The 23,912-nt window shown below is 37.9% G+C and overlaps 4 protein-coding genes across 5 annotated transcripts in view; all 4 read left to right on the forward strand.

The window, feature by feature from the left end:
* LOC137892000 (tenascin-like) overlaps positions 1 to 1,923 on the forward strand; it is a 35,649-nt gene extending 33,726 nt beyond the window's left edge. For both annotated transcript variants that reach the window (XM_068736882.1, XM_068736883.1), the window contains one exon: positions 621 to 1,923. In XM_068736882.1, coding sequence (XP_068592983.1) covers positions 621 to 719 — 99 coding nt within the window. In that variant the 3' untranslated portion in view covers positions 720 to 1,923. The remainder of the gene's footprint in view (positions 1 to 620) is intronic.
* A 3,229-nt stretch (positions 1,924 to 5,152) lies between these two features.
* Positions 5,153 to 10,338, forward strand: LOC137891981 (LIM/homeobox protein Awh-like). Its single transcript, XM_068736859.1, has 6 exons — positions 5,153 to 5,299; positions 6,124 to 6,326; positions 6,431 to 6,539; positions 7,878 to 8,016; positions 8,895 to 9,127; positions 9,949 to 10,338. Exons 1-6 carry the CDS (start codon positions 5,153 to 5,155, stop codon positions 10,336 to 10,338), a joined length of 1,221 nt encoding a protein of 406 aa, XP_068592960.1.
* Positions 10,339 to 14,046: 3,708 nt separating this feature from the next.
* qrfp (pyroglutamylated RFamide peptide) lies at positions 14,047 to 16,978 on the forward strand. The gene is made up of 2 exons (XM_068736877.1): positions 14,047 to 14,065; positions 15,927 to 16,978. The coding sequence occupies exon 2, from the start codon at positions 15,927 to 15,929 to the stop codon at positions 16,479 to 16,481; it is 555 nt and encodes a 184-aa protein (XP_068592978.1). The 5' UTR covers positions 14,047 to 14,065; the 3' UTR covers positions 16,482 to 16,978.
* A 1,834-nt stretch (positions 16,979 to 18,812) lies between these two features.
* LOC137891997 (H-2 class I histocompatibility antigen, Q10 alpha chain-like) overlaps positions 18,813 to 23,912 on the forward strand; it is a 10,695-nt gene continuing 5,595 nt past the window's right edge. The window contains exons 1-5 of the mRNA XM_068736875.1: positions 18,813 to 19,008; positions 20,947 to 21,222; positions 21,527 to 21,832; positions 22,562 to 22,846; positions 23,621 to 23,743. Coding sequence (XP_068592976.1) covers positions 18,954 to 19,008; positions 20,947 to 21,222; positions 21,527 to 21,832; positions 22,562 to 22,846; positions 23,621 to 23,743 — 1,045 coding nt within the window. The 5' untranslated portion in view covers positions 18,813 to 18,953. The remainder of the gene's footprint in view (positions 19,009 to 20,946; positions 21,223 to 21,526; positions 21,833 to 22,561; positions 22,847 to 23,620; positions 23,744 to 23,912) is intronic.

A 23,912-nucleotide genomic window follows, 5' to 3' on the forward strand; every position in this document is an offset into this window, starting at 1 on the left:
TGGTCTCGTTCGTTAAGGTGTGTCTGCCGGTTTAGTTTGGTTCCCTTGAGCTGGAAGTGGAACTTGTTTGGTGGTGTTGAAGCTAAACAAAACGACCACAGGATTTTCTGACGGTAGATTTGTGATTTCATCATGAATTTAAAATCGAATCGATTAAATTCTTCTGCAGGTCGTGAAGTGTCGAGAAAGCAATCCCCCAGTCTGTGTGAGCGATGTTGAGCCTATATATACTCACACAAGATCATTTGATGACCATAGCAAAACATAACTATTTCACCATCTTTTCCTAACCCTAACTAACTATTTCACCATCTTTTCCTAAACCTAACTAACTATTTCACCATCTTTTCCTAAACCTAAGTATTTACAGATCTTTTCCTAAACCTAACTATTTCCTGTGAAGACTGGTTTATTTTGAAAAGACTGTACTCATTTAACGAGTATAAATTGACACATGTTGCTGGACGTTTGTAGGAAGGTGCGTGAAAAATGAGGAGAAACGTTTTTCGTAAGATATCATATGAACTGTTTTATGAGAATACGCTCTCATTTACTGTGTGTGTGTGTGTGTGTGTGTGTGTGTGTGTGTGTGTGTGTGTGTGTGTGTGTGTGTGTGTCAGGGTGTGATCTGGACCGCCTGGAAAGGAAAAGAGTTTTCCATCCCGTTCACTGAGATGAAGATGAGACCAGCAGCCTTCAGTCCTCTGACCAGAGGATGAGGACCATGAACTAAAAACATGATGCATGATGGACAGCAGTGTGTACACACACACACACACACACACACACACACGTGCAAACACACTCACACAAACACACACAGAGGAGAGGAGATGAAGACTCATTTTTTAATTTGTATAGAGGTCAGTTATCTGTATGTTATTGTACAGTTTGTATCTTCTCTTTAAAGCAGGGCTGCTCCCGCCTGCTCTATATTTAAAGGGCCAGTTCACCCAAATTACAAAACACACACACACACACACACACACACACACACACCCCTCTCCAAAAGTTGCCACCAAAGCTTCCCTGTGTGCTCTTAGCTTGCAGAAAGTTCACTTTTCTAATAAATAATATTGTGTTTTGTACGTGGACAGCAGCAGTTGAGTGAGAATAGAAGAAATCACCGGTTATTAGAAAAAGAAAGTGGAAGCTTAGCATCAAAATGTCTGCAGATTTAAACATGAACAGCTTCCTGTTTCAGTGGCAACGTGTTTCACAATAAAAGCAGCCTAGAGCAAGCTGGAATTAACAGGCAACGCGTTGCTTTAGCAAAGCTCAACAGATCACTTTAAAGAGAGACTATCTCGATATTCACATCGACTGAACGTTTGAATCACTTCTTCTTTTGGGGCCAAAACTATTTCAAATGTACATAATACGTTTAGTGTCCGAATAATACTTATATGTTAGAATAGTTATTATTGTAGGAGAGACGTCAATATAACAGCTGATTCCTCACTGTTGAGCGGTTTTGTATTTCCTACCCGACCAATAGACATCTGAATATTCTTCCTTTTTTTCATAATGCAGCCTCACTTTTAAAGGTGTAAATGTAACCGATGTTTGCAGCACTTTAAACATTTTGATGTAAATAAATACCAACCAGTTGCCAAAGAGTTAAACACGCAGTAAAATACAGAATCGTTATATAATTTGATGCTGGTCTAAATTTAATAAATGATTGTTTTGAGCTGGAATTTCTCCAAAAAGATGTCAATGTCTGATCAAGTCCATGTGTTTGAGAGCTCGACAGCGCCACCTGCTGTGAGGTATTTCAGATACACCTTCTTATATGTATTGTCTGTGGGTTCAACCCTGGAAACACGCAGGTGAGTGATGGAGAGTTTAGTTGTGTCCTTCTGTATTCACTCTGCAAAGCTCTCCGTGTTTTATTTGTTATTTTTAATAAAATGTTTGAAAATCAAAGCTGCATCATTGCTTTTGTTGGCATCAGAGGATCAAATACTCAGAACATGCTTGAGAAAAGTACTGAGGACATTTATTATTTCTATATATATATACTGTATATATATATGTATAATTATTATCTTTAAATATATATATATATATAGTCACTTCAGCAATGGTGGAAAAAGAAGGCTTACTCATCAAAATAAACATACTTCGGTTGTGCAGCTTATCTTTAATTAAATGTTTATCTCTGTTGAAGCTAAACAGAGCTAGCTGCTAGCTTAAGCTGTTTTAGCGATACAAATTATATTGTTTATATATATGTCCTCTCACCTGTTCCCTCACCTGCTCTCTCACTTGTTCCCTCACTTGTTCTCTCAGCTGTTCTCTCACTTGTTCTCTCAGTTGTTCTCTCAGCTGTTCTCTCACTTGTTCCCTCACTTGTTCTCTCAGCTGTTCTCTCACTTGTTCTCTCACTTGTTCTCTCAGTTGTTCTCTCAGCTGTTCTCTCACTTGTTCTCTCAGTTGTTCTCTCAGCTGTTCTCTCACTTGTTCTCTCAGTTGTTCTCTCAGCTGTTCTCTCACTTGTTCTCTCAGCTGTTCTCTCACCTGCTCTCTCACTTGTTCCCTCACTTGTTCTCTCAGCTGTTCTCTCACTTGTTCTCTCACTTGTTCTCTCAGTTGTTCTCTCAGCTGTTCTCTCACTTGTTCTCTCAGTTGTTCCCTCACCTGTTCTATCAGCTGTTGTCTCACCTGCTCTCTCACTTGTTCTCTCACTTGTTCTCTCACTTGTTCTCTCACCTGTTCTCTCAGCTGTTCTCTCACTTGTTCTCTCACTGTTCTCTCAGCTGTTCTCTCACTTGTTCTCTCACTTGTTCTCTCACCTGTTCTCTCACCTGTTCTATCAGCTGTTCTCTCATCTGTTCTCTCACTTGTTCTCTCACTTGTTCTCTCATCTGTTCTCTCATCTGTTCTCTCACTTGTTCTCCCATCTGTTCTCTCATCTGTTCTCTCAGCTGTTCTCTCACCAAACATCAGTTCTCAGTTAAAATATCACATTCATGTTCTTTGAGTTCACTTTAATCACATTAACTGTTGTTAAACAGTGTTTTTAATTCTCAGAACACATCTTCTGTTCAATCACTGCTCTGTTATTGAGTTGTTATATTAATGCTGTCTGACCCACTTCAATGGTTTATTTTGTGACTAATCAGGACGATTTGTTTCATTCTGTACCTTAATTTAATCTATTTTAAGGTCGACTGTATCTCGATGTATCTTTGAATGATGTTGAACAGGAGGAAGAAACCAGTTTGGTCCAAATGCAGCCAGGTGATCGAGGGGAAAGTGGAGTTCCAGCCGTTGTCTTTTCATGCTCGAGTGCAGATCCCAGACGTCCTTCCAAACACCCTTTTGTTTTATTTAATTGGTCCCCAGGGTGCAGCCTCCCCACCCCACCCATCTGCTCACCGGGCGGCCAATCACATCGGTCTTTACTTGCTCTCTTGTTTACAGGTGTGAGCTGGGAGGTCACCTGGGGACGGGCCTGCCAGGCGGGAGGCCCAGGTGCCGCCGGTCCCGCTGTCGGTGTTCAGGTGACTGTGATTGGTTCGAGGGACGAGGGTGGAGGCAAATCTCAGGTCAGCGCTTTCCAGGGAAGACTGGAAACTGATCCTGAAACCACAAGACAGGAGGTTCAGGAGTGAGAGGTCGACAAATCTGCCAACGATCAAGACAATAAAGGAGACGTTGAGAAGAGCCACAGGTGAGATCTTCAGCTGTCGTTTGAAGGGTCCGTACGGAGCGCGCTCAGTGGAAACCAACCAGGAGCCTCTCAACAAGGAACCAGGTAAGATGTTCCTCCTCTGCTCCTGACTGGAGAGAGGAGCACTTCACTCTTTATTGACTGACGTTCATGCAAAAAATGGTGAAAATTGCTCCTCACAGTTTAGTCCATCTTTAAAATGTCTTATTTATTTTAAACAGTCCAAAATCCAATAATATTCAGTTTATAATAATATAATATAAACAAAAAGATGAATTGATTATCTCAGCTGATATATAATCTACATTGAAATTTGTGTTTACCGAATAATTTCACAGTATATTAATCGTATTTATGATTTATGAATTTGTATTTTTGATATTCTTATTTTTACTGTTATTGTAAATTGTATTATTTATTACACACTCGTCATTTTTAAGTAAAGTAACAAGAGAGTCAAAAATAAAAAACGATGAAAAATTATCTATTTAAGTCCTTTTTGGCTTTATTAAAAAAAAAAAAAAAAATCTTTAACAGTGTCTAAAACAAATTTAAGTAGCAGCTGATGTGAATGTTAGTAAATGATGGCGTCAACATTATTAAAAATGAATGAATAATATAGAAAATCTGTGTTTTATTTAAAGTTAAAGGAAACAAAACACTCTTTTTATAATATTAAGTAAAAAAAAACACTAACTATGTAATGAACTATATATGTATATATATGAATATATGAATATATGAATATATATATATATACATACATATGTGTTGACCACGTGCTTTTCTCTGTTAAAATTAAAAATAAATACTTTAAAATTATTATTTTGAGTGTGAAAATAATCAAAATAAACTTTATTGGCACAGTACCCGTCACACATACAGCTCAACCACAAACACGTTTAATAAAGAATGTTTCTGTGAGTTGAATTCACAGACGCTGTATGTCAGATATTTGTGTTTTCTTACCTGATGGTTCATTTAATACTGGTGCGTTCAATGACCTGAGATCTTGAGTTTAATCATTCAGCACATTTCAGCAACGAGCCAGTTCAAAGAGCTTCACAGTGTTTGTGAGAGGAAACACACCACAAAATATCATTTAAATATTATTAAAAATGTATAAAAACAAGCTGAAGAGGCAGGTTTGAAATACAAGAATAAAAACAGTGTGGCATAAGAAATTATTTAATAAGAGAGACAACTTAGTCATGTTAATGTTTAATTTAGATTTTACCAAATGATGAGAAACCGTGAAAGTCAAATTTAAAAGACTCTGGTTTGTTGTGAACATCTGGCCTCCTGTAGTGTTCAAACACGCTTCATGTGACTAAACATGAAAAAAGAGCACAATGAATTCATAATGAATTTGATTTTTGTCGTTGTCGTTTATTACCAGGGACATTAACCGAGTCTGTTTTTAGCTCTCTGTGATTATCAAGTGGACTGATTATCAACCTCCTCAGGACAATCATGATGTCGCCAGACGACCGGGTCCTGGAGGACCTGCTGTACGGCGGTGACCGTGGTGACGAGGCGGAGGGGGCGGAGCCGGAGGAGCCGGAGGAGCCGGAGGACGGTGCTGCTGCAGACGATGTGAGCGTGACGTTGGTGGAGGAAGTAAAAGTACTAAGAACACGACGTAAACATACTCCACTACAAGTACAACTGCTGCTTTTCTTCAAACAATCACCAAATTAACCGAATCGAAGCTTAAAAATGTTTGATATTTCATCAAAAAACATTTTATTCTACACGTCTCACTTCAAATTTAGTTTGCTTTAAACAGCTTCTGTAAAAAACATAAAATTCTGAGCTTCTCAGCGCAATTGTGAAGCCGTGATTGACTCGTCTGAGACCAAGAGTCACGTGACCAAAAAATCTGTGAAACTTCAGCTGAACACAGAGCGGTAGAGCGTGGAAATATACCAAACACGTGGAGCCTCTATTTACTTCTCCCCAGTATTGGTACACACTTGTACACATTTTGGGTTCAGAGGGTTACTGTGTTTGTGTTTATTCAAAATAACTTTATCAAACAGGAAGCAGAGGAATCACACACTTCTGACTTTAATAGACGTATAAAAGTGTGTGTAGAAGAAACCAACAAAACAAGTTGGACAAAATGTGAGAAAAATATTCAGTTCATTCTTGACTTTGGGGAACAGCGTTTTGTAACACTGTAACAGCTTTGAAGGTCCACATAGTCTCTGTTTCCTGAGCTTTAAGCTACAACTCATGGACTTCATCAGGGTCATCATGTGACTATGTGGTGGAAAATGTTCAGCTCCTTTACCGCAGTAACAGTAGTGAAAGTATAAAATCAGCTAAAAGTACTTAAAGTAATCTGTAATTGTGTTTATTTCACTGGTGTTTAAGCGTTGAGTGTAAAGGTCTTAGAATAAACACAGAATATTAAAAAATGAATCATGAATCTGTCCCAGACTCCGACAGCCGTGTCCATCCAGGAGCCAATGACGTGCGCCGGCTGCGGCGAGCAGGTGTGCGACCGCTTCTTCCTATTGGCCGCGGGCAGCGTGTGGCACGCCCCCTGCCTCCGCTGCAGCCAGTGTCACTGCGAGCTGCAGACGCACCCGTCGCTGTACTGGAGGGACGGGAACATCTACTGCCAGCAGGACTACTGCAGGTCAGCGGGAACGGGCCGTGAACCTGAAGGGTCCTCAGCGGCGCCGCTTGATATCTGCTGACGTCCTTCTTTTTTTGTTGTTGACTCCTCCCCCTTGCTCTCAGGATGTTTGGAGGCGGTCAGTGCGCTCGCTGCTTCCAGCCAATCCCAGCCGCCGCTTTGGTCATGAGGTCCGGGGAGCTGACCTTCCATCCTCACTGCTTCTCCTGCCAGGTAGTTCAGCTTCATAAGAAACATTTACAGAAGCATTGAGACGCATTTCAACTGGTCCTGACCCAGTGTAGTCCTGATCCTCTATATGAACCAGTCTCAGTGTAGTCCTGATCCTCTATATGAACCAGTCTCAGTGTAGTCCTGATCCTCTGTATGAACCAGTCTCAGTGTAGTCCTGATCCTCTATATGAACCAGTCTCAGTGTAGTCCTGATCCTCTATATGAACCAGTCTCAGTGTAGTCCTGATCCTCTGTATGAACCAGTCTCAGTGTAGTCCTGATCCTCTATATGAACCAGTCTCAGTGTAGTCCTGATCCTCTGTATGAACCAGTCTCAGTGTAGTCCTGATCCTCTATATGAACCAGTCTCAGTGTAGTCCTGATCCTCTATATGAACCAGTCTCAGTGTAGTCCTGATCCTCTATATGAACCAGTCTCAGTTAGTCTTGATCCTCTATATGAACCAGTCTCAGTTAGTCTTGATCCTCTATATGAACCAGTCTCAGTGTAGTCCTGATCCTCTATATGAACTAGTCTCAGTTAGTCTTGATCCTCTATATGAACCAGTCTCAGTTTAGTCCTGATCCTCTATATGAACCAGTCTCAGTGTAGTCCTGATCCTCTATATGAACCAGTCTCAGTTAGTCCTGATCCTCTATATGAACCAGTCTCAGTGTAGTCCTGATCCTCTGTATGAACCAGTCTCAGTGTAGTCCTGATCCTCTGTATGAACCAGTCTCAGTGTAGTCCTGATCCTCTATATGAACCAGTCTCAGTGTAGTCCTGATCCTCTGTATGAACCAGTTTCAGTGTAGTCCTGATCCTCTATATGAACCAGTCTCAGTGTAGTCCTGATCCTCTGTATGAACCAGTCTCAGTGTAGTCCTGATCCTCTATATGAACCAGTCTCAGTGTAGTCCTGATCCTCTGTATGAACCAGTCTCAGTGTAGTCTTGATCCTTTATCAGACCTCCATCAGAGAGAAGATGGTCTGTTTCTATAGTTGTTCTTAAGTTTAAGTTTAGGAAAAGATCGTCGTTTGGGTAGAAGTGCCATTACTGAATAGAGAAACACTACCACGTTAGTCCACAGGGGCCGCCAGAATCAACACAACATTAAAGTTCCTCACAGCAGCTTCAATAAAAAGTTATTTCTGAACTACGGAACATATTCTGGACATAATCATTGGAGCGCATCTTATGACTTCCTGTCAACCTCGTTTGTGTTTTCTGTTTTTTGATATTTTAAATCCCGCTCCTTCCTACTTTGTACTGCAACAATTTCCCTCCGTTTAACTAAAGTTCCTTCTTCTTTCTCTTCCTCTTCAATGTGTTTCAGGAGTGTGACGTGACGTTGACGCCTGGGAACCTTTACAGCGTGCAGGGCCACAACCTCTACTGTCAGTCCCATTACCACGGGGCCGACGGGAGCGTCCCGCTAGCACACCATCTCCAGCCCAACCCGAGTCTGAGAGAAGGTGTGTGTGTGTGTGTGTGTGTGTGTGTGTGTGTGTGTGTGTGTGTGAGGGCATAATTCACCAGAAAACATTCTATGAACGTAAACATTTTTTTTGTTAAAAAATAAATAAATAAATGCATTAAAGAAAAAATGCAAAAAAATAACAAAGAAATATCTGCTGAAATAAATGCATTAAATAATATATAAATAAATATATGAATAAATTCATCAAATAATAAATAAATGCATTAAAGAATGTATAATACAACAAATACATTCTGGAATAAAAAAATAAATGAATGCATACATGAATTCAACAATGAAAAAAAGCATTAAAAACAAATACAATGAATGCATAAATAATTCAAAGGGGATGATAAAATTCTGGGATCTCTTTTTTTATGTCTCTTTTCTCATCATATGTAGGTTCACACAGAAATAAAGTCAGACATGAACATAACATTAATTTGTTGGTAAAAATTTAGATTAAACAAACGAGAAGCGGCAGAGAAAGTCTTTGCAATGTGTGGCAATATGCTGAAAACACGCCTCTGACATATGATATACGACATATTATCATTTTATTATATTATTATTTTATTATTTTTTATTTTATTATTTCATCATTTTATTATGTCATCATTTTTTTATTTGTAATTTTTAAATTTTTAAATTTTTAAATTTTTTAATATCATTATTTTTTTTAATTATATCATTATTTTATTTTTTTAATTTATTTTATTTTATTATTTTTGTTATTATTGTTTTGGCTGTCTGGTTCAGTCTCAGTGTTTCTAGCAGCAGCAGGAAACATCAAATTGTACAAAGAGACTGAAAAACAATACGATGTGTTTCACACTCTCTAATCTATCAAACCAAACTCTGTGTGTGAAACAGCTCAAAATCAGGTCTCAGGCGAAGGGGAGGAGTCCGTCAGCAGTCCTGAGCCACGATTGGACGACAGGGCGACGGGTGGGCGGACCCGCAGGCGGACGAAGCGAATCAGGACGTGTTTCCGCAGCGAGCAGCTCCGAGCGCTGGAGTCGTATTTCGCCCAGAAGCACAACCCAGACGGCAAAGACTGGAACTGCCTCGCACACAAGACCGGCCTCCCCAAGAGAGTCCTGCAGGTACCAAACACTTAGAATGTCGTAGAGGATCTGGACTGAGGAGGAGTCTCTACGTCTCTACGTCTGTCAATCAGCATGTAGCCCCGCCCCTAAATCATCCCCTCTTTATGGTGTGTTTGACTCTAAATGTTCCATAATGTACTAAATGAACATCATGCTGTATTGAAGAAGACTGTAAACTAGAGATTGAGACCATAAACTCATGTTTACAATGTTTACTGAGGGAATAAATCAAGAGAGAAGTAGAGTCATTTTAGACTAGACTTCTATACAACCAGAGGAGTCGCCCCCTGGTGGACACTAGAGAGAATGCAGCTTTAACACGTGAAGCTTTGGCTTCACTTTTCAGAACCGGAGGTCACCGCCTGGTTCACGCTGGTGTTCTCCCCTTTAGACGACCTGTTTAGTCTTATTTTACAGATGTTGTGGAGATTATTATTATTAGAGATAGAATTAAACTTTATTTATTCTGAAATCAAAGTCCAAAGTGGGAAAATATGCTAAAATATCTTGTATATCTTAAATGTATATATAAATAAATATGTATACATATATGTATTTATTTATTTATTTATATATATATATATACATGTAATGTTATATCAAATCTACATTGTGAGAAAACTGTGGCATTTAAAGACATTTTGTACCTCATTAAATTTCTTTATGTTCTTCTTTCACTCATATTTTGTACCACACACACACACACACACACACACACACACACACACACACACACTCTCACATGCACACACACACACACACACATTAACACACACACACACACACACACACACACACACTCTCTCTTTCTCCCTCAGGTGTGGTTTCAAAACGCTCGAGCCAAACTAAGGCGCTCCGTCACCACGGACGACTCTCAGGTCAACTCGCCTTCCGCTCCCTCTGGAGGCGTAACCATGGCGACTGACTCCCCAGCGGACCAATCACAGGCCTTCTCCTCCTCCTCCTCCTCCTCCTCCAGCACCATCGACCAGCTGCAGCTCTCTCTGCTCACCGCGCCGCTCGGCGAGCCACCGGGGAGTCCGGCCGTCGGCCTGGAGCTTCGGCTGCAAAACCCCGCCTTCTTCCCGGACTATGATTCCCAGAGTGCACCGGGGTGCATCTCCTCCCTAGAGGCCTACGAGGACTTTCAGGAGGCCGGAGGAGGAGAGGTTGATCCTCATAGTGCTTTTAGACAACATTACTGTTAGTCCAGAGGTCCGTATACACGACCTCCACAGATTTTCAAAGTAAGAGAATAGTGAAAAATTGTAGTTGAACGCTTTTAATGTGAAACAACAGGAAATCAGCAGGAAATGTTTTGTTTTTTTCTTCATCAGCAGTCACTTAATCCAGCTCTGATAACACCGATATATCAATATATCAATCAATATATGCTGCATCGTTTCCTGTGAATCCCCAGAGTGTGTGAAGGCAACATGGCGGACTCCGCCACTAAAAATGAAAACTATCGTATAAAGAGTTGAATGGCTGCTGCCAGTGGTGGAATATAACTAATTATATTAATTAAATTGCTCAATTTGACTTGTACTTTTAGTTCACTTCACATTCCAGAGGGAAATATTTAACTTTTTTACTGCACTAAGCTTCTTTGACAGTAAAAGTTACTATTTTTTCAATTAAAAATGAAATACTTATATAATATGATGCAGTACTATACTATCTACCTAGTACTATGCAAAGTATACAACATTGGCTCCACATTGACAAACTACAACATAAAAACATATAATAATACAACACTTTTAAAGGAGCCATATGATATTAATCCAGAAACAGATATAAAAGTAAAATTACTGATCAATCAATACGTTTACTTCAAGTACATAAAGTACTTTTAGCTGATTACACACTTTCACCTAGTACGGTTTTTGTCGTGGAGTATTTTCACAATGTGGTATTAGTACTTTTACTTCAGCAAAGGAACTGAATACTTCTTCTCCACCACTGGCATGGTCACATGATGACCCTGAAGAAGTCCATGAGCTGTAGCTGAAAGCTCGTATGTTGACCTTGAAAGTTGCTTTTTTTCCCCACAGTTTCCAAAAGTCCAGAATGAACTTAATATTTCTCAGACTGTGTACAACTTGTTGGGTATGTTTCCACCAACAAGCACTTTGTTCATCTATTTAAATACTATTTAAAATCTGATGATTTAAGATTCTCTTCTGCTTCCTGTTTGTTTCTGTGAATAAACCATCAACAGGTTTCACACGTTTCCTCTTTGTGCTCCACAAGCTGTGGCTCAACCTTTATATGTAACGATTAGCTGATTGATTAATTGATTTATGATGAGCAGCTATTTTGATAATCAGTTCATCATTGAAGTAATTTCTTAAACATTTCCAGCATCTCAGGAGTGAGAATTTTTTTTTGTGTGTGTGTTTGAAAACTGAATTTTTGTTGATTAGAACTTTTATTTTGAACTTCACAAGATCTTGTAATATAACGTTTTATATCAAAGTTAAAGGTTCTTCTCAGCTTTCAGTTCAGTGTTTCCCTCCGAAATGCATTTTGTGGATCTTTGATGTCTTAACACATGTGTTTCCTCCCACATAAAACATTTTGCAAAGCTAATTTTTAAAGTTATTTAATATTATTGTTATTAAAAAATATATTTCATATTATTATATCATTTTAACTCAAACCACAATCTTTTCCTAAAACCTAACTAAGTAGTTTTGCTGCGTGAACAAATTTGTTTCCTGTGAAGACGGAAGTTTATTTTGAAAATTATACATGATTAAAAGTACATAAAAGTACATAATTTAAGTCGATTTGCAGCTTGAGATTATCATTTTAATATTGTAGCGTTATACCAAAGAATCTATGGCCAATTTTGAATTATATTATAATATACATCAAACAGGATAAAGTCAACTTTAATCATAAAGTATGATTTATATGGAACTTTCGAATGCAAATTGCTTCAAAGTAACAAAATCTACAATCCGTTTGTGAAAATGTTGCTCAGTATCACCCCTAGTGGTGAAAAACTCCACAGGGCTGCTTCAATATACAAAGTAATCAACGGATTAATGAATTATTATTTTAATTACAGAGAGAAAACAGAAACAAGTTTGTGCATTGATGGAGTGTAACTACTTTACAAATTTGAGGTACATGTACTTCACCATTTTTATTTTGTAGCTGTGTTGCTTTTCAAATTAAGATCAGTTTATTAAATATGATCCATTGTTACAGATTACACTACCAAACGTTTACAACGCGAGCCCAACCTTTACATGACAACATTAAAGTTCATATTAATACATCAATAATAATGAACCAATGATATATAATAATACAAATAAATACAATACTTTGATACTTGCAGATGAATAGGGTAAAAAAACTAACTAATAGATATCAGCATGAAACTTCACCAGTTCATTACTGACATTAAGATGATTATTTTTTGTATTACAAGTTTTTTGAAATGTTATGTTTAAAATGCAAATGAGGCATTATCTTATTAAATATGTGCTAATTTTCATACATTTCCAGAACATAATTCTGAACATTAGATAAAGTCAGGTTCAAAATTCTTGTTTCATGTTGTTGACATATTAGAGTCAAATGTTTTTACAGAGAGAGTTTATGATATCTCTTTGTATCTCTCCATAAATCAGAAAATACTGTCAACAGACATTTTCTCCATGTTGTTATTAATAAATGTGTATAAATGAGTGTGTGAGTGGTGTGTTAACAAAGCCCTCTGTAGAAAGCTTCAGCACACAGAGAGGAATGAAGGTGTGAAGTTTGGTGGATGTCAGAACTACTGAAGTGGAGATTTCTGGATCAGAGTGTGAGAAAAACTCCATTGATAGAAAAGCTCCTTTAAAGAGACATTTATTTAAAGTCCAGACATTTAGAAGAGTCTCCAGGTGAAGAGGGTCACAACATGAACTCGTAGATATCACCATCACACTTCACCACTTCATCACTCACATCAACACCAGGAGTTATTGTATTACAAGTTTTCTGAAATGTTGTGTTCAAATATGCAAATGATGCGTTATCTATTGGTAACTTTTGGTGAATTTAAGAGAAATCTACAGACGTAAATAAACAAAGTATAAAATAAATGTTTTATTTTCTCTAGTCTGAAAGAAGACAAGTTATGGAAGAAAAAAAGACCAAAATTGACAATGGAAAATAATGTTTTTGCCTGAAATGTCTCAACGTGAGTACTTTTTGTTGCTAAAAATTCTGTGACATCATGAATGCAGTACTTTTACTTGTCATGGAATACTTTTGTTGCTACTTTCTCTGAAGTAAACGATTTAAATACTTTCTCCCAACACTGAACTTTGTGTCTTGACCCCAAAAAAAAAGCCTGAAGTTAGAAATCGTTGCAGATTCAACGCTCTGCAGATCCTTTTGTCATCTAATTGGCGACAAACTAAATCTGTGAAAAGCGTCGTTTGGGTTTTGAGGTTCTGAAGACCTGACGGTCTGAATCACATTCTTTCAGGTGTGTCTGTGTTTTCACAGGGAGACGACCTTCACGGGCGACAAAAGAAGCTGCCCTCGTCTTCTTAATGAATTGGCTGCTTCCTTCTTTTGTGAATTGGCTCCCCAATCAAGCGGCGGTTAATTACGACGACACTCTGGACCCCCGTCGCTGAAGTGGACCCCGGAGGTTTCTCGGCTGAAAGAATGAAGGTTATACGGCCGACGTGCGTCATGAGCGGCGAGCGGCCAATGAGGAAACGGCAGCCTGGTGACCAATGAGGAGACGGCAGCCTTGTGACCAATGAGGAGACGGCAGCCTTGTGACCAATGAGGAGACGGCAGCCTTGTGACCAATGAGGAGACGGCAGCCTTGTGACCGGAGGAAGGAGGGCGGGTTTTAAAAAGGTTTAGAGGCGGCGAACGCGAGATCAGATACAACAAGTTAGAGCGCGACACAAGGTAAGAAATGTGACTTTCATTCTTTTTTCTTCTTCGTTGGTGCTAAAAGATGTAACTAACTTTATTACTCCTGTCTTCTTTTCAGTTTTTATCTGTTTATTTTACACTTTTGAAATGTTTCTTGCAGAATATTTGTGTTCTAAACAGCCAAGACGTTTAGCTTTTAATTTGTTAAAAACGCTGCTGCAAGACTCATTTATTATTATTACTATTGTTGTTGTTGTTATCAATAACAATAATAATAAATAATAATATTAATTCAAAAAAATTGTTTAGCGCTTTAAAAGGTCCTCAAATGCTTGCACTTAACATTGTAAAAACTAAAACAGTAAAAGCTTTTAAAAGTTTAATTTACACTTTTGTCAAAATGTTTCTTGCAGAATTTTTGTGTCCAATGCAGCCAAAATGTTTAATTTTTAATATTCTAAAAAAAATGCTGATGCAAGACATATTATTCTTAATCAACATATTTATTATTGTCATTCTATATTTGTATTATTATTATTAATAATGATAATATTATTAGTAAAATTTATTTTGTTTAGCGCGATACAAGTTTCTCAAACTCTCGCACTTTACATTGTAAAAACAAAAACAGTAAAAACAATAACAATATGAACAAAGCAGATAAATTACATTATAACAGTAAAAAAATAAAAAAGCAAAAAACACAAAATGTATCATCAGAGGGCTTTAGTTGGATTTCTCTTTTGCATATTTCATTACTTTGCATGTCAGCGTCGTTTAATCCATTCATTTGAGAGTTGTTGATGCTTAGCGCTCAGTTCTCTATTATTTCTGCTTATTTATCAACGTTGGTGATTATTCTCTTGTTCTACATTTTGAGTGTTTGAGAATTTTTCTTTTTCTTTGGGACGGTTAGAAAAAAGGAAAGTAAAATTTCAAAAAGGTTATTTTGTGTTTAGTTCTGAACTTATTCAGTTATTGTATCCGAGGTGAAAATACACTGGATTGAAAGAAAGAGCACTTATCTTTACTTGAGGGAATGATACTTCTTAGTTACTCATCACTACAGATGTTATGATGTTTGTCATTTAACAGGTTTGTTAAATACATTTCTGTGAAATTTATTACAAAGTTTTTCAGTTTAATTCAAAATATGTAACCTAACTAAGTATTTCATGATATTTTCCTAAAACCAAACTAAGTAGTTGTGTTGCCTGAACTTAACTAATTAGTTTCCTTTGAAGACAGCGCTTTATTTTGAAAGGACTGTATACATTTACGAGTGTAAATTGACAAATGTTGCTAGAATTTCGTAGGTAAACGCACAATAAATGAGGAGTATCCTCAATCATCCTCAGACGACAGGTTCCCAGATTGCATTTTGGGTTCAAATCTTTAAAACATGAACACATGATGGACTCGTTCCTCCAGTTCATGCTGCTCAACAACACATCTTAAACTGGTTTTAATGGAGGTGATGAGTCTTTTGTACCAAACAGACTTCAAGTTTCATTCATAAATGTTTGTCCTCGCTAACTTTTTCTCTTGTCCGTGTTGAGTTTTGTACCCTTGTCTAGATAGATAGACGGACGGACAGACAGACAGACAGACAGACAGACAGACAGACAGACAGACAGACAGATACTTTATGTGCTCAATCCTGACATTCATACCAGACTACAGTTGTGTAGAATGCAAGTAAACGAACCGTTTACTTGCATTCTACCGAAGAACGCTTGAACGTGATTGGTCAACACTACTCGGACTACAAACCGGAAATCCGATTTCCAAAGTCTGGTCCCGTTGCCTTCAGGTTCTTTATCTGCGCTGTGTGGATTGATTTGCACTATAATGAAAATAACTCTTTTGATGAAATTCGTCCTCTTGTTTCCAGATGAGACTTTCTTTCCGTCTCGGTGACGCTAAACTCACCCTCCTCTCCCTCGCCCTCCTCTGCCTCGTCCCTCGGACCGTCACCTCGTACCCCCGATCACCCACCGCCCTGCTGCCCCCGGCGGACGGAGCCGAGCTGGACTCCGCCCTGCTGGACTCCGCCCTGCTGGACTCTGCCCTGCTAGACTCCGCCCTGCTGCACCTCCAGGATGCGCTGGATGACGACTGGATGCTGAGGCCTGGGGAGGAAGAGGAAGAGGAGGAGGAAGAGGAGGAGGAGGAGGAAGAGGAGGTGGAGGGCGGGTCCTGGGAGGAAGAGGCCCTGCTGAGGGCCCAGAGAGGAGACCTGGTGGTTCAGCCGCTGTCGCCCTTCCCCGTGGGTCTCTCTCTGGAGAGCATGAACTATCAGGAGGGAGGAGAAGGGGAGGACGGAGGGAAGAGGAACGAGGCTCTGACCTCCATCGCTGGAGGCCTCCAGGCCATCAGCCGGGAGAAAGGAGGCACCGGTTTCCGCTTTGGGAGGAAAAGATGGACCGACAGGGGATGGATGGACTAAAGGAGGAGGGGGAACGGAGGTGGACTGATGAGGGAGGGGTTTTTAAACGAGGGAGGAGAGAGGAGGTGATTCAGTAAACGGGCTTCTTTTCCAAATATGAGGGCGGTGATACACTCGGCAATGTTCTAGGCAACGACGACGGCCTCCAGCAACACCTCTTTAAATGATTCATGGCAACCAAACGTTGCTGGAGAAGTTGCCCAGTGGATCGCCGCCTTGAAGAATAAAAAGGTTCACGGCAGGTTGCACTTAAGTTAGAGGAAGTATTCAACAGAAGAAGAACAAAACTCAGCTATACTATAACAAACAGCATTAAATTAGGATGCAGTAGACGGGATTGAACACTGCGGCGTAAAAATGTTCCTCGCGGTGTTTTTCTTCTTCTGTGTTTGAGGAGACGGCAGCAAAAGTCAACGTAAATGTCAAAGTACTTCTGTCGACTCCAAAGTCTAACGTCTGTAATAAGATATGTACATAAATAAAGAGGAATTGATATATTGGAAGTATTCTCTGTGTGTTACTTTGTTGGAAATAAATAAAGAGTTCAGACTAGTGATGCAAGTACATTTGCTCATGATGAGGTACTTATACATTTCAGAGAGAAACATGGCAACTTTTACTCCACTATATTTATCTGACAGCTTTAGTTACTTTACAAATATGTTTTTGCATTGAAAAAAATAAATATATATATTATATTTATATATATATATATATATATAGATAGATATTAAATATATATTATATTTATATATATATATATATATATATATATAGATATTAAATATATATATATATATTATATTTATATAGATATATATATATATATATTTAAAATGTACAAAGTATCATGAAATAGAATTATTCAAGTGAAATACTTAAGTTGTGTATTGTACCTGAGTGAATGTACTTCATTGGTATTATGATCCTTCCTGTGCCGTCTGACAACCTGCTGTAATGTAATCTGCCTAGCAACCCGTTCTGAATTGTCTGATTGGATGATTTTCGCAGCGCAGCAGCGATCACGTGTTTTCTTATAAACTCTTAAAGTTATAAAGTAACTTTATCTCTTTAAATACATGTAGTGAAGCAAAAAGCACAATATTTCCCTCTGAGATGAAGTGAAAGAGAAGTACAAACTCAAAAATGTAAAGTACTTGAATAGATGTACTTTGTTTCTTTCCACCACTGAAGATTATATTAGTGCCCTGTTATAAATAGAGGGTGTATTAAATGTTAACAATAAATATATGTATGTTTAAAATGATGTATCATCCATCAATCATAATGGTTAACAGTAAATCATTATACAAATAATTATTTAGTTAATTACAACATAATTTATTGTGTTATAAATGTAATTTTAGTGTAATTCAGACTGTGGAACAAATGTACGGCTCTATGTAAAACAAGTTTTCATATTTTATTTATTATTGTTATGGTATTTGTCTCATAAGACACAATACTGTATCGTTTGCTGTATTCAGGTTTTACAGACTTGGTCTCAGTTACAGAACAACAACAAACCACAAAATGGAAGCTGCAGACGCGGTGCGTTCACTGATGCTCGTAAATCTGTAAACAGTGGTCATATTCATGCTGTCGGTCATTGTCTTTGTTCCATCGTGGATAAATCAAAACAAAGAATAAACACTGATGCCTGTTGAAAGTTCTCACATCCCAAAATGAGGTCTTGATTGTTCAGATGTAGTCTGTTGTTTAATTCACAGTATTCAACACGTGAATAGATTAATAATCATCACTTTTATGAAGATATAACCAGCTAATATTTGCACAATATATCAATGACTAAAACAATTAAGAGTGTAATCATATAAAAAAAATAAGAAAAAGCATAACATAAAGTAATATGATGAGAGATGTAGGAATGAAGCGAGTTGATACAAATAAAATGAAATAAAGATAAAGTAATAATATATTAATAATAATTAATTAATAATTTAGGATTAGTCAAATTTCTTATTGTATAAAAACATGGGGACTTTATTTATATTGCAGTTTTTACAGTTTGTATACAAATATGAAAAATAAAAAATGCACAATATATAAAATACAAATAACAGAGTAAAAAATATTAAATATTAAATATATAAATTATAAAAATATAAAAATGCACAATAAATGAAATAGAATAATATTAAAATAAACTAACTAAACAAAAGTGCAAAGATTTATTTTATATCTGTTAGTTAAATTCCATCCAGCATCGTTAAAGGTGGTGTAATATTACTCTCACCATAACTTAAGTAGCTTTTCATACATTTTAAATTGCGACACACACATGTCATGTACGAGCCGCCCCTGAACGGACCATGTAGACACACCGAGTCGACAGAAGCAGGAAGCCGAGAGAAGGTGCTCGAGCTGCGGGCTGAACCCCAGAGAAAACTCGGTCCTACATGAGACAGAACGTGAGCTCTCAGACAGCACAGGGTCCGGCCTGAAGACAACATGTTTTTAATCGCACTCTTCGTCCTTTTGGGGACACCTGTGACGGTGAACTGCGGTAAGTTAACGTCTCTGACTCGTTGACGTGACTCCGTTTGAAAGCGAAAGTATGAACGTAAGAAGTAATACGTCTCTGAAAATCCGCGTTTCTGTCTCTTATAGTTTAATGTATTTAAATGGACGTTGAGTGTTTTTACATTTGTGTTGATTTTCACCTCTTCTATTAAGACTGAGTTCATCAGAACGGAGAATAAATGTGGATTCACTACGTCAGTCATCGTTAGTATTTATTAGACTGCGTGTTAAACATGGCGTCAGTCTGAAGCAAGTTGAGCGCTACACGTTTACGTTTATGTTTATTAATAACGTCCAGTCAATAATACATCACTTTCATATCAAATGTTTTCATCAAATAATAACATGTTGAAACATCTTAACTTCCTAAAAGCCAAGAAAATAAAGTTTTCTGTTGAAGTAATATATTTAATGTATTTAAAGTATTGAATTTATTTAATTTAAAATATTCAGTGTATTTAAAATATTTAATTTAAAATATTCAGTGTATTGAAAATATTTAGTTTAAAATATTAAGTGTATTTAAAATATTGAATTAAAAATATTTAATGTATTTAATATATTTAATGTATTTAATATATAATGTATTTAAAATATTTAATGTATTTCTCACAATAACTCATAAGAAAGAAATATATCACAGTGGAGCTCCTGAGTATTATTTACTTCACAATGTCTCTACTATCAGAGTGTTTACAATTAGTTATTATTATTATTATTATTATTATTAAGTAACATGAATATACAAATAAACTGGATAGAAGTCAGTTCAGTTATGACAGCAGGTTTCTCACTGGTGTTATAAAGATATGAGACATTAATATTCACTTTTCTTAATTCAGATCTGTTGTGTGATGAGTTAATCAGTGGAGCTGTGATCATATTCAGACATATTTTAGAGTTCATTGCTCTTTGGACATATTTTGGCTCGGTTCCATAATCGCCACCTTTTTCCTGCGGTCCCTGAAGTGAGCAGACGACGTAGTTCACATATCTGTGACGTGATGAGCTCATAAACAAAGCAGCACTGTTACAGTTGACTTTCCTCAACTGGAGCTTGTTGTTGAGAGTTGTAGAAATACAGATATTCATTATATTTATACACACAGTTCATACTTTATCTCTGTTTTCTAACTGTGTACACCGCAGATGTGGCAGGAAGTGAGACAGGAAGTGTGTTTTAATAACAATAATAATATAACAATAATATATATATATTATAGTGCTGGGCAACGATTACAATTTTTAACCTCATTGTTATGCGCAAAGTTCAACAAGGAATTCAAGAGTAGTGTATTGCTCACTTTTATTTTAAAAGTACTGCTATATGAACAAAAGTACAATAACATTTGGTTTGAATCACTTTAAACAAATAAAGTTATTTTTAACAGCAGTATTCTTCACACAGTATCAGTTATATTTCTACTATCTGTGCTCAGTGTGTGACTCTATTTAAACGTTCCACTGCTGTGCAACATGAATACAATGTTCCACACGTTTCATCAGAATGTGTGTCTTCTGTCTTCATACAGTCAGAGCATGTGAACACAGCTCTCACTGTTCATCAACATAATGAAAAAAAAAATGTGTTAATGCGCGATAAAATAATTGTCGGCGTTAATTAATTAATGCGTTAACGCGTTAAGTTTCCCAGCACTAAAATATATATATATATATATATATATTTTATTTTTTTTATATATAATATATATATTATATTATAGTATTAATTATTTATTTATTTTGTTTTATTTATTTATATCTGTGAATATATACACGTGTGTGTGTGTGTGTGTGTGTGTATGTGTGTATATATATATATATATATATATTTATATATTTAAATGTGGATTATCTGTTGTCAGCTCTAGAGCTCATCCACCTTTTGTGTAATAATTAATAAATATCTCTTTCTGTGCAGGCAAACACTCCCTCACTTACATCTACACGGCTTTCTCCAAAAAGCCCGAGGGACTGCCGGGCCTCCACGAGTTCACGGCCATGGGGATGCTGGACAACAGGATGATCGACTACTTCGACAGCGACCACCAGGTGAAGGTTCCCAAACAGGCGTGGATGAAGGAGCGACTCGAGGCCGATTACTGGGAGAAAGGAACACAGTCCCGCCAGAGCAAGCAGCAGTGGTTCAAAGTCAACATCAACATCCTGATGGACCGCATGAGGCAGAACGAGTCGGGTAAGAACACTTTATCGAAGACCGCCAAGTCATCGACTCTAATACTGTTAGTGAGCCAGAATACTGCTAATCTGAAACAGTTTGAACTGTAATGCTTTTCATTATTTACTGTTTCATTTTGAGCTTTTGGTCTATTTTGCTTCCATAACACGTCTTCTTTCAGACTAGTGGAAACAGGTTTGAAACTTTCAACCTTTGTCCTTGTTTCCTTGTTCTCTCTCTCTCTGTCTCTCTCTCCCTCTCTCCCTCTCTCTCTCTCTCTCTTTCTCTCTCTCTCTCTCTCTCTCTCTCTCTCTCTCTCTAGTGTCTGAGAACCATGTCCTCCAGTGGAGGCACGGCTGTGAAGGCGAGAAGCATCCCGACGGTACGATGAAGTTCACCAGCGGCGTCGACATGTACAGCTACGACGGCAATGACTTCCTGTCTTTCGACGACAAAAACGGGGTCTGGGTCGCCCCGGACCCTGCGGCGGTGCAGACCAAGAGGAAGTGGGACGACGTCCAGGTGCTGAAAGAATACACCAAAGGATACCTGGAGAACGAGTGCATGGACTGGATGGGGAAGTTCATGAAGTATGAGGAGGAGCAGCTGGTCCAAGCACATCAAAACTGTATGTATGACTGAAAATCTGTGTTTTTGTTTTTCATTACTACTAGAGTTCATAGAAGTAGCTTTAACTATAGAAGGACTACTATTCAGCTTGGTAAAATATTAAACTAGATTCATACGATTGACAAAAATATTAACTCTTATATTCTAAAGGGGGCGTCGGCCTGTGAGTATTTCTTTAATTATAGTATTTGTCAGGGAACTTTTTCAGCTCCGGGCGACATTTACATCAAAATACTATGATTAATGGTTGAATAGTGTTTGATCATATTTAAATTGTGTATATTCCCTCATCAAATACTCTCAGGTTTAACTTCAAGTAAAGTAAAAAACTCTTTTTGTGTTTTGTGTTTGTAGAGTTTTAGGTTCAGCCTAATTAATATAGTTTAACCAACCTGGAACCAAATCTAATAGAGAGCTGCAGGGACGTCGTAGTCCAACAGGAAGCTAATGTTAACAGGAAGCTAGTGTTAATAGGAAGCTAGTGTTAACAGGAAGCTAGTGTTAATAGGAAGTCGTGTTATTTCAGACATCTAACCAGAAAAACACACATTCAGAAAACACTTTGACTTTGAGAAGATCTTTTCTGGGTTTCATGTCTCGTTCCTGCAGCACTTTATTGTTGCTAGTTTTAGTATCATATCTGTATTTTAAAAATCATACTGGTGTCATTATTAATAATTAAAAACCCTTCAAATGATGACTCACCTCCTGGTTTTTCTCCGTCCAGCTCCTCCAGAGGTGTTCGTCTTCACGAGGAACACCAAAGTTGAGGCAAACATCATTCTGACCTGCCTCGCCACGGGTTTCTACCCAAAAGAAATCGAGTTGCTGATCAAGAGGAACGGCCTCATTCTAGCTGCGGAGGACGGACTGTGTTCTTCGGGCTCTCGGCCGAACGGAGACGGAACCTTCCAGAGAAGAAACAGCGTGGAGATTCTAAGGACTGACAAGTCTAGCTACACCTGTGAAGTGACACACCGGGCGACCGGGGTATACGTGAAGAAGGAATGGGGTAAGAAACCTTTTCTTATTGTTTCTTATTTGTTATTTCTCACGTGTTTCCTCAGAGGTGATTAAAACACTGAATAAAAGCAGCTTCACCTTTTGAAATCAGTGTTTTTATCTCCTGGAGGAGCTGAAGGCCGAGCTGATGCTAACGTTAGCTTAGCCTCATGCATCATGGGAGTTGTTGTCTTCATCACAGTCGCTAGGATTCCTTCAGTGTTCGTGGTTCAGGATTGTTTTTTTTTTACTACAGGTGTCTGATTAAAACACTGGATAAAAGCAGCTTCATGTTGAAAATCTGTGTTTTTTCCGAGGACGCAGGACGTCCTGGAGGAGCTGAGGGCCGAGCTGATGCTAACGTAGCTTAGCTTGTTGTTCTGATAAATTCTGATCTAGATGTCGGACGACTAAAATCCTTCACCCGGTTAAAATATACAGTTAAAAACCACCAACATCTAAGAAGTGTATCGTCGCAATGTGCCTTTAAACTCGATCAAAAGTCAATGCTTTTTTCAACCCCAAAAGAGGAGGCGACCAAATGAATTGCACAGCTTTCTGTTGTTTTTTTTTAAATACTCTGGATCATTTGGGATAATGTCACTGCACAACTCAACAGAATATAAAACGCAGGTCTAGTCGTTTTTTAGACATTATAATGCAGAAAACTAACATTTAATACCTTTGAGACAGGAGAACGACGATTAAACGGAACCTAACGAACAGGAATGTTGTTGAAAGTGAACTGAATGAAAAACTGGTGTGACTGTTTTCTGTGTTTTAGATCACAAGCTTACTCCAGAGGTTGGAGGATCTGACAACGGTGCCATAGTGGGCGGGATCGTGGTCCTGTTCTTGATTGTGGTTGGTGTGGTTGGTGTGGTTCTGCTCATCTTGATTAAGAAAGGTAGGTGCAATAAAGAACTATTGTCCTCTTTCAACAACAAGATGGCAGTGTTTTCTGTGTTTAACATGGAGGTTTAAGCTTCATAGTAACATTAATACCAACATGGACGTATCAAAGCCATTAATATGTGATGCTACTGTGATGCAGTATTCAGTATAGTGTATTTACA

This window comes from Cebidichthys violaceus, unplaced genomic scaffold (genome assembly GCF_023349555.1).
Source record: "Cebidichthys violaceus isolate CVI_PGR_0920_01 unplaced genomic scaffold, fCebVio1.0.p SCAF_73, whole genome shotgun sequence".
Classification (NCBI taxonomy): Eukaryota; Metazoa; Chordata; class Actinopteri; order Perciformes; family Stichaeidae; genus Cebidichthys; species Cebidichthys violaceus.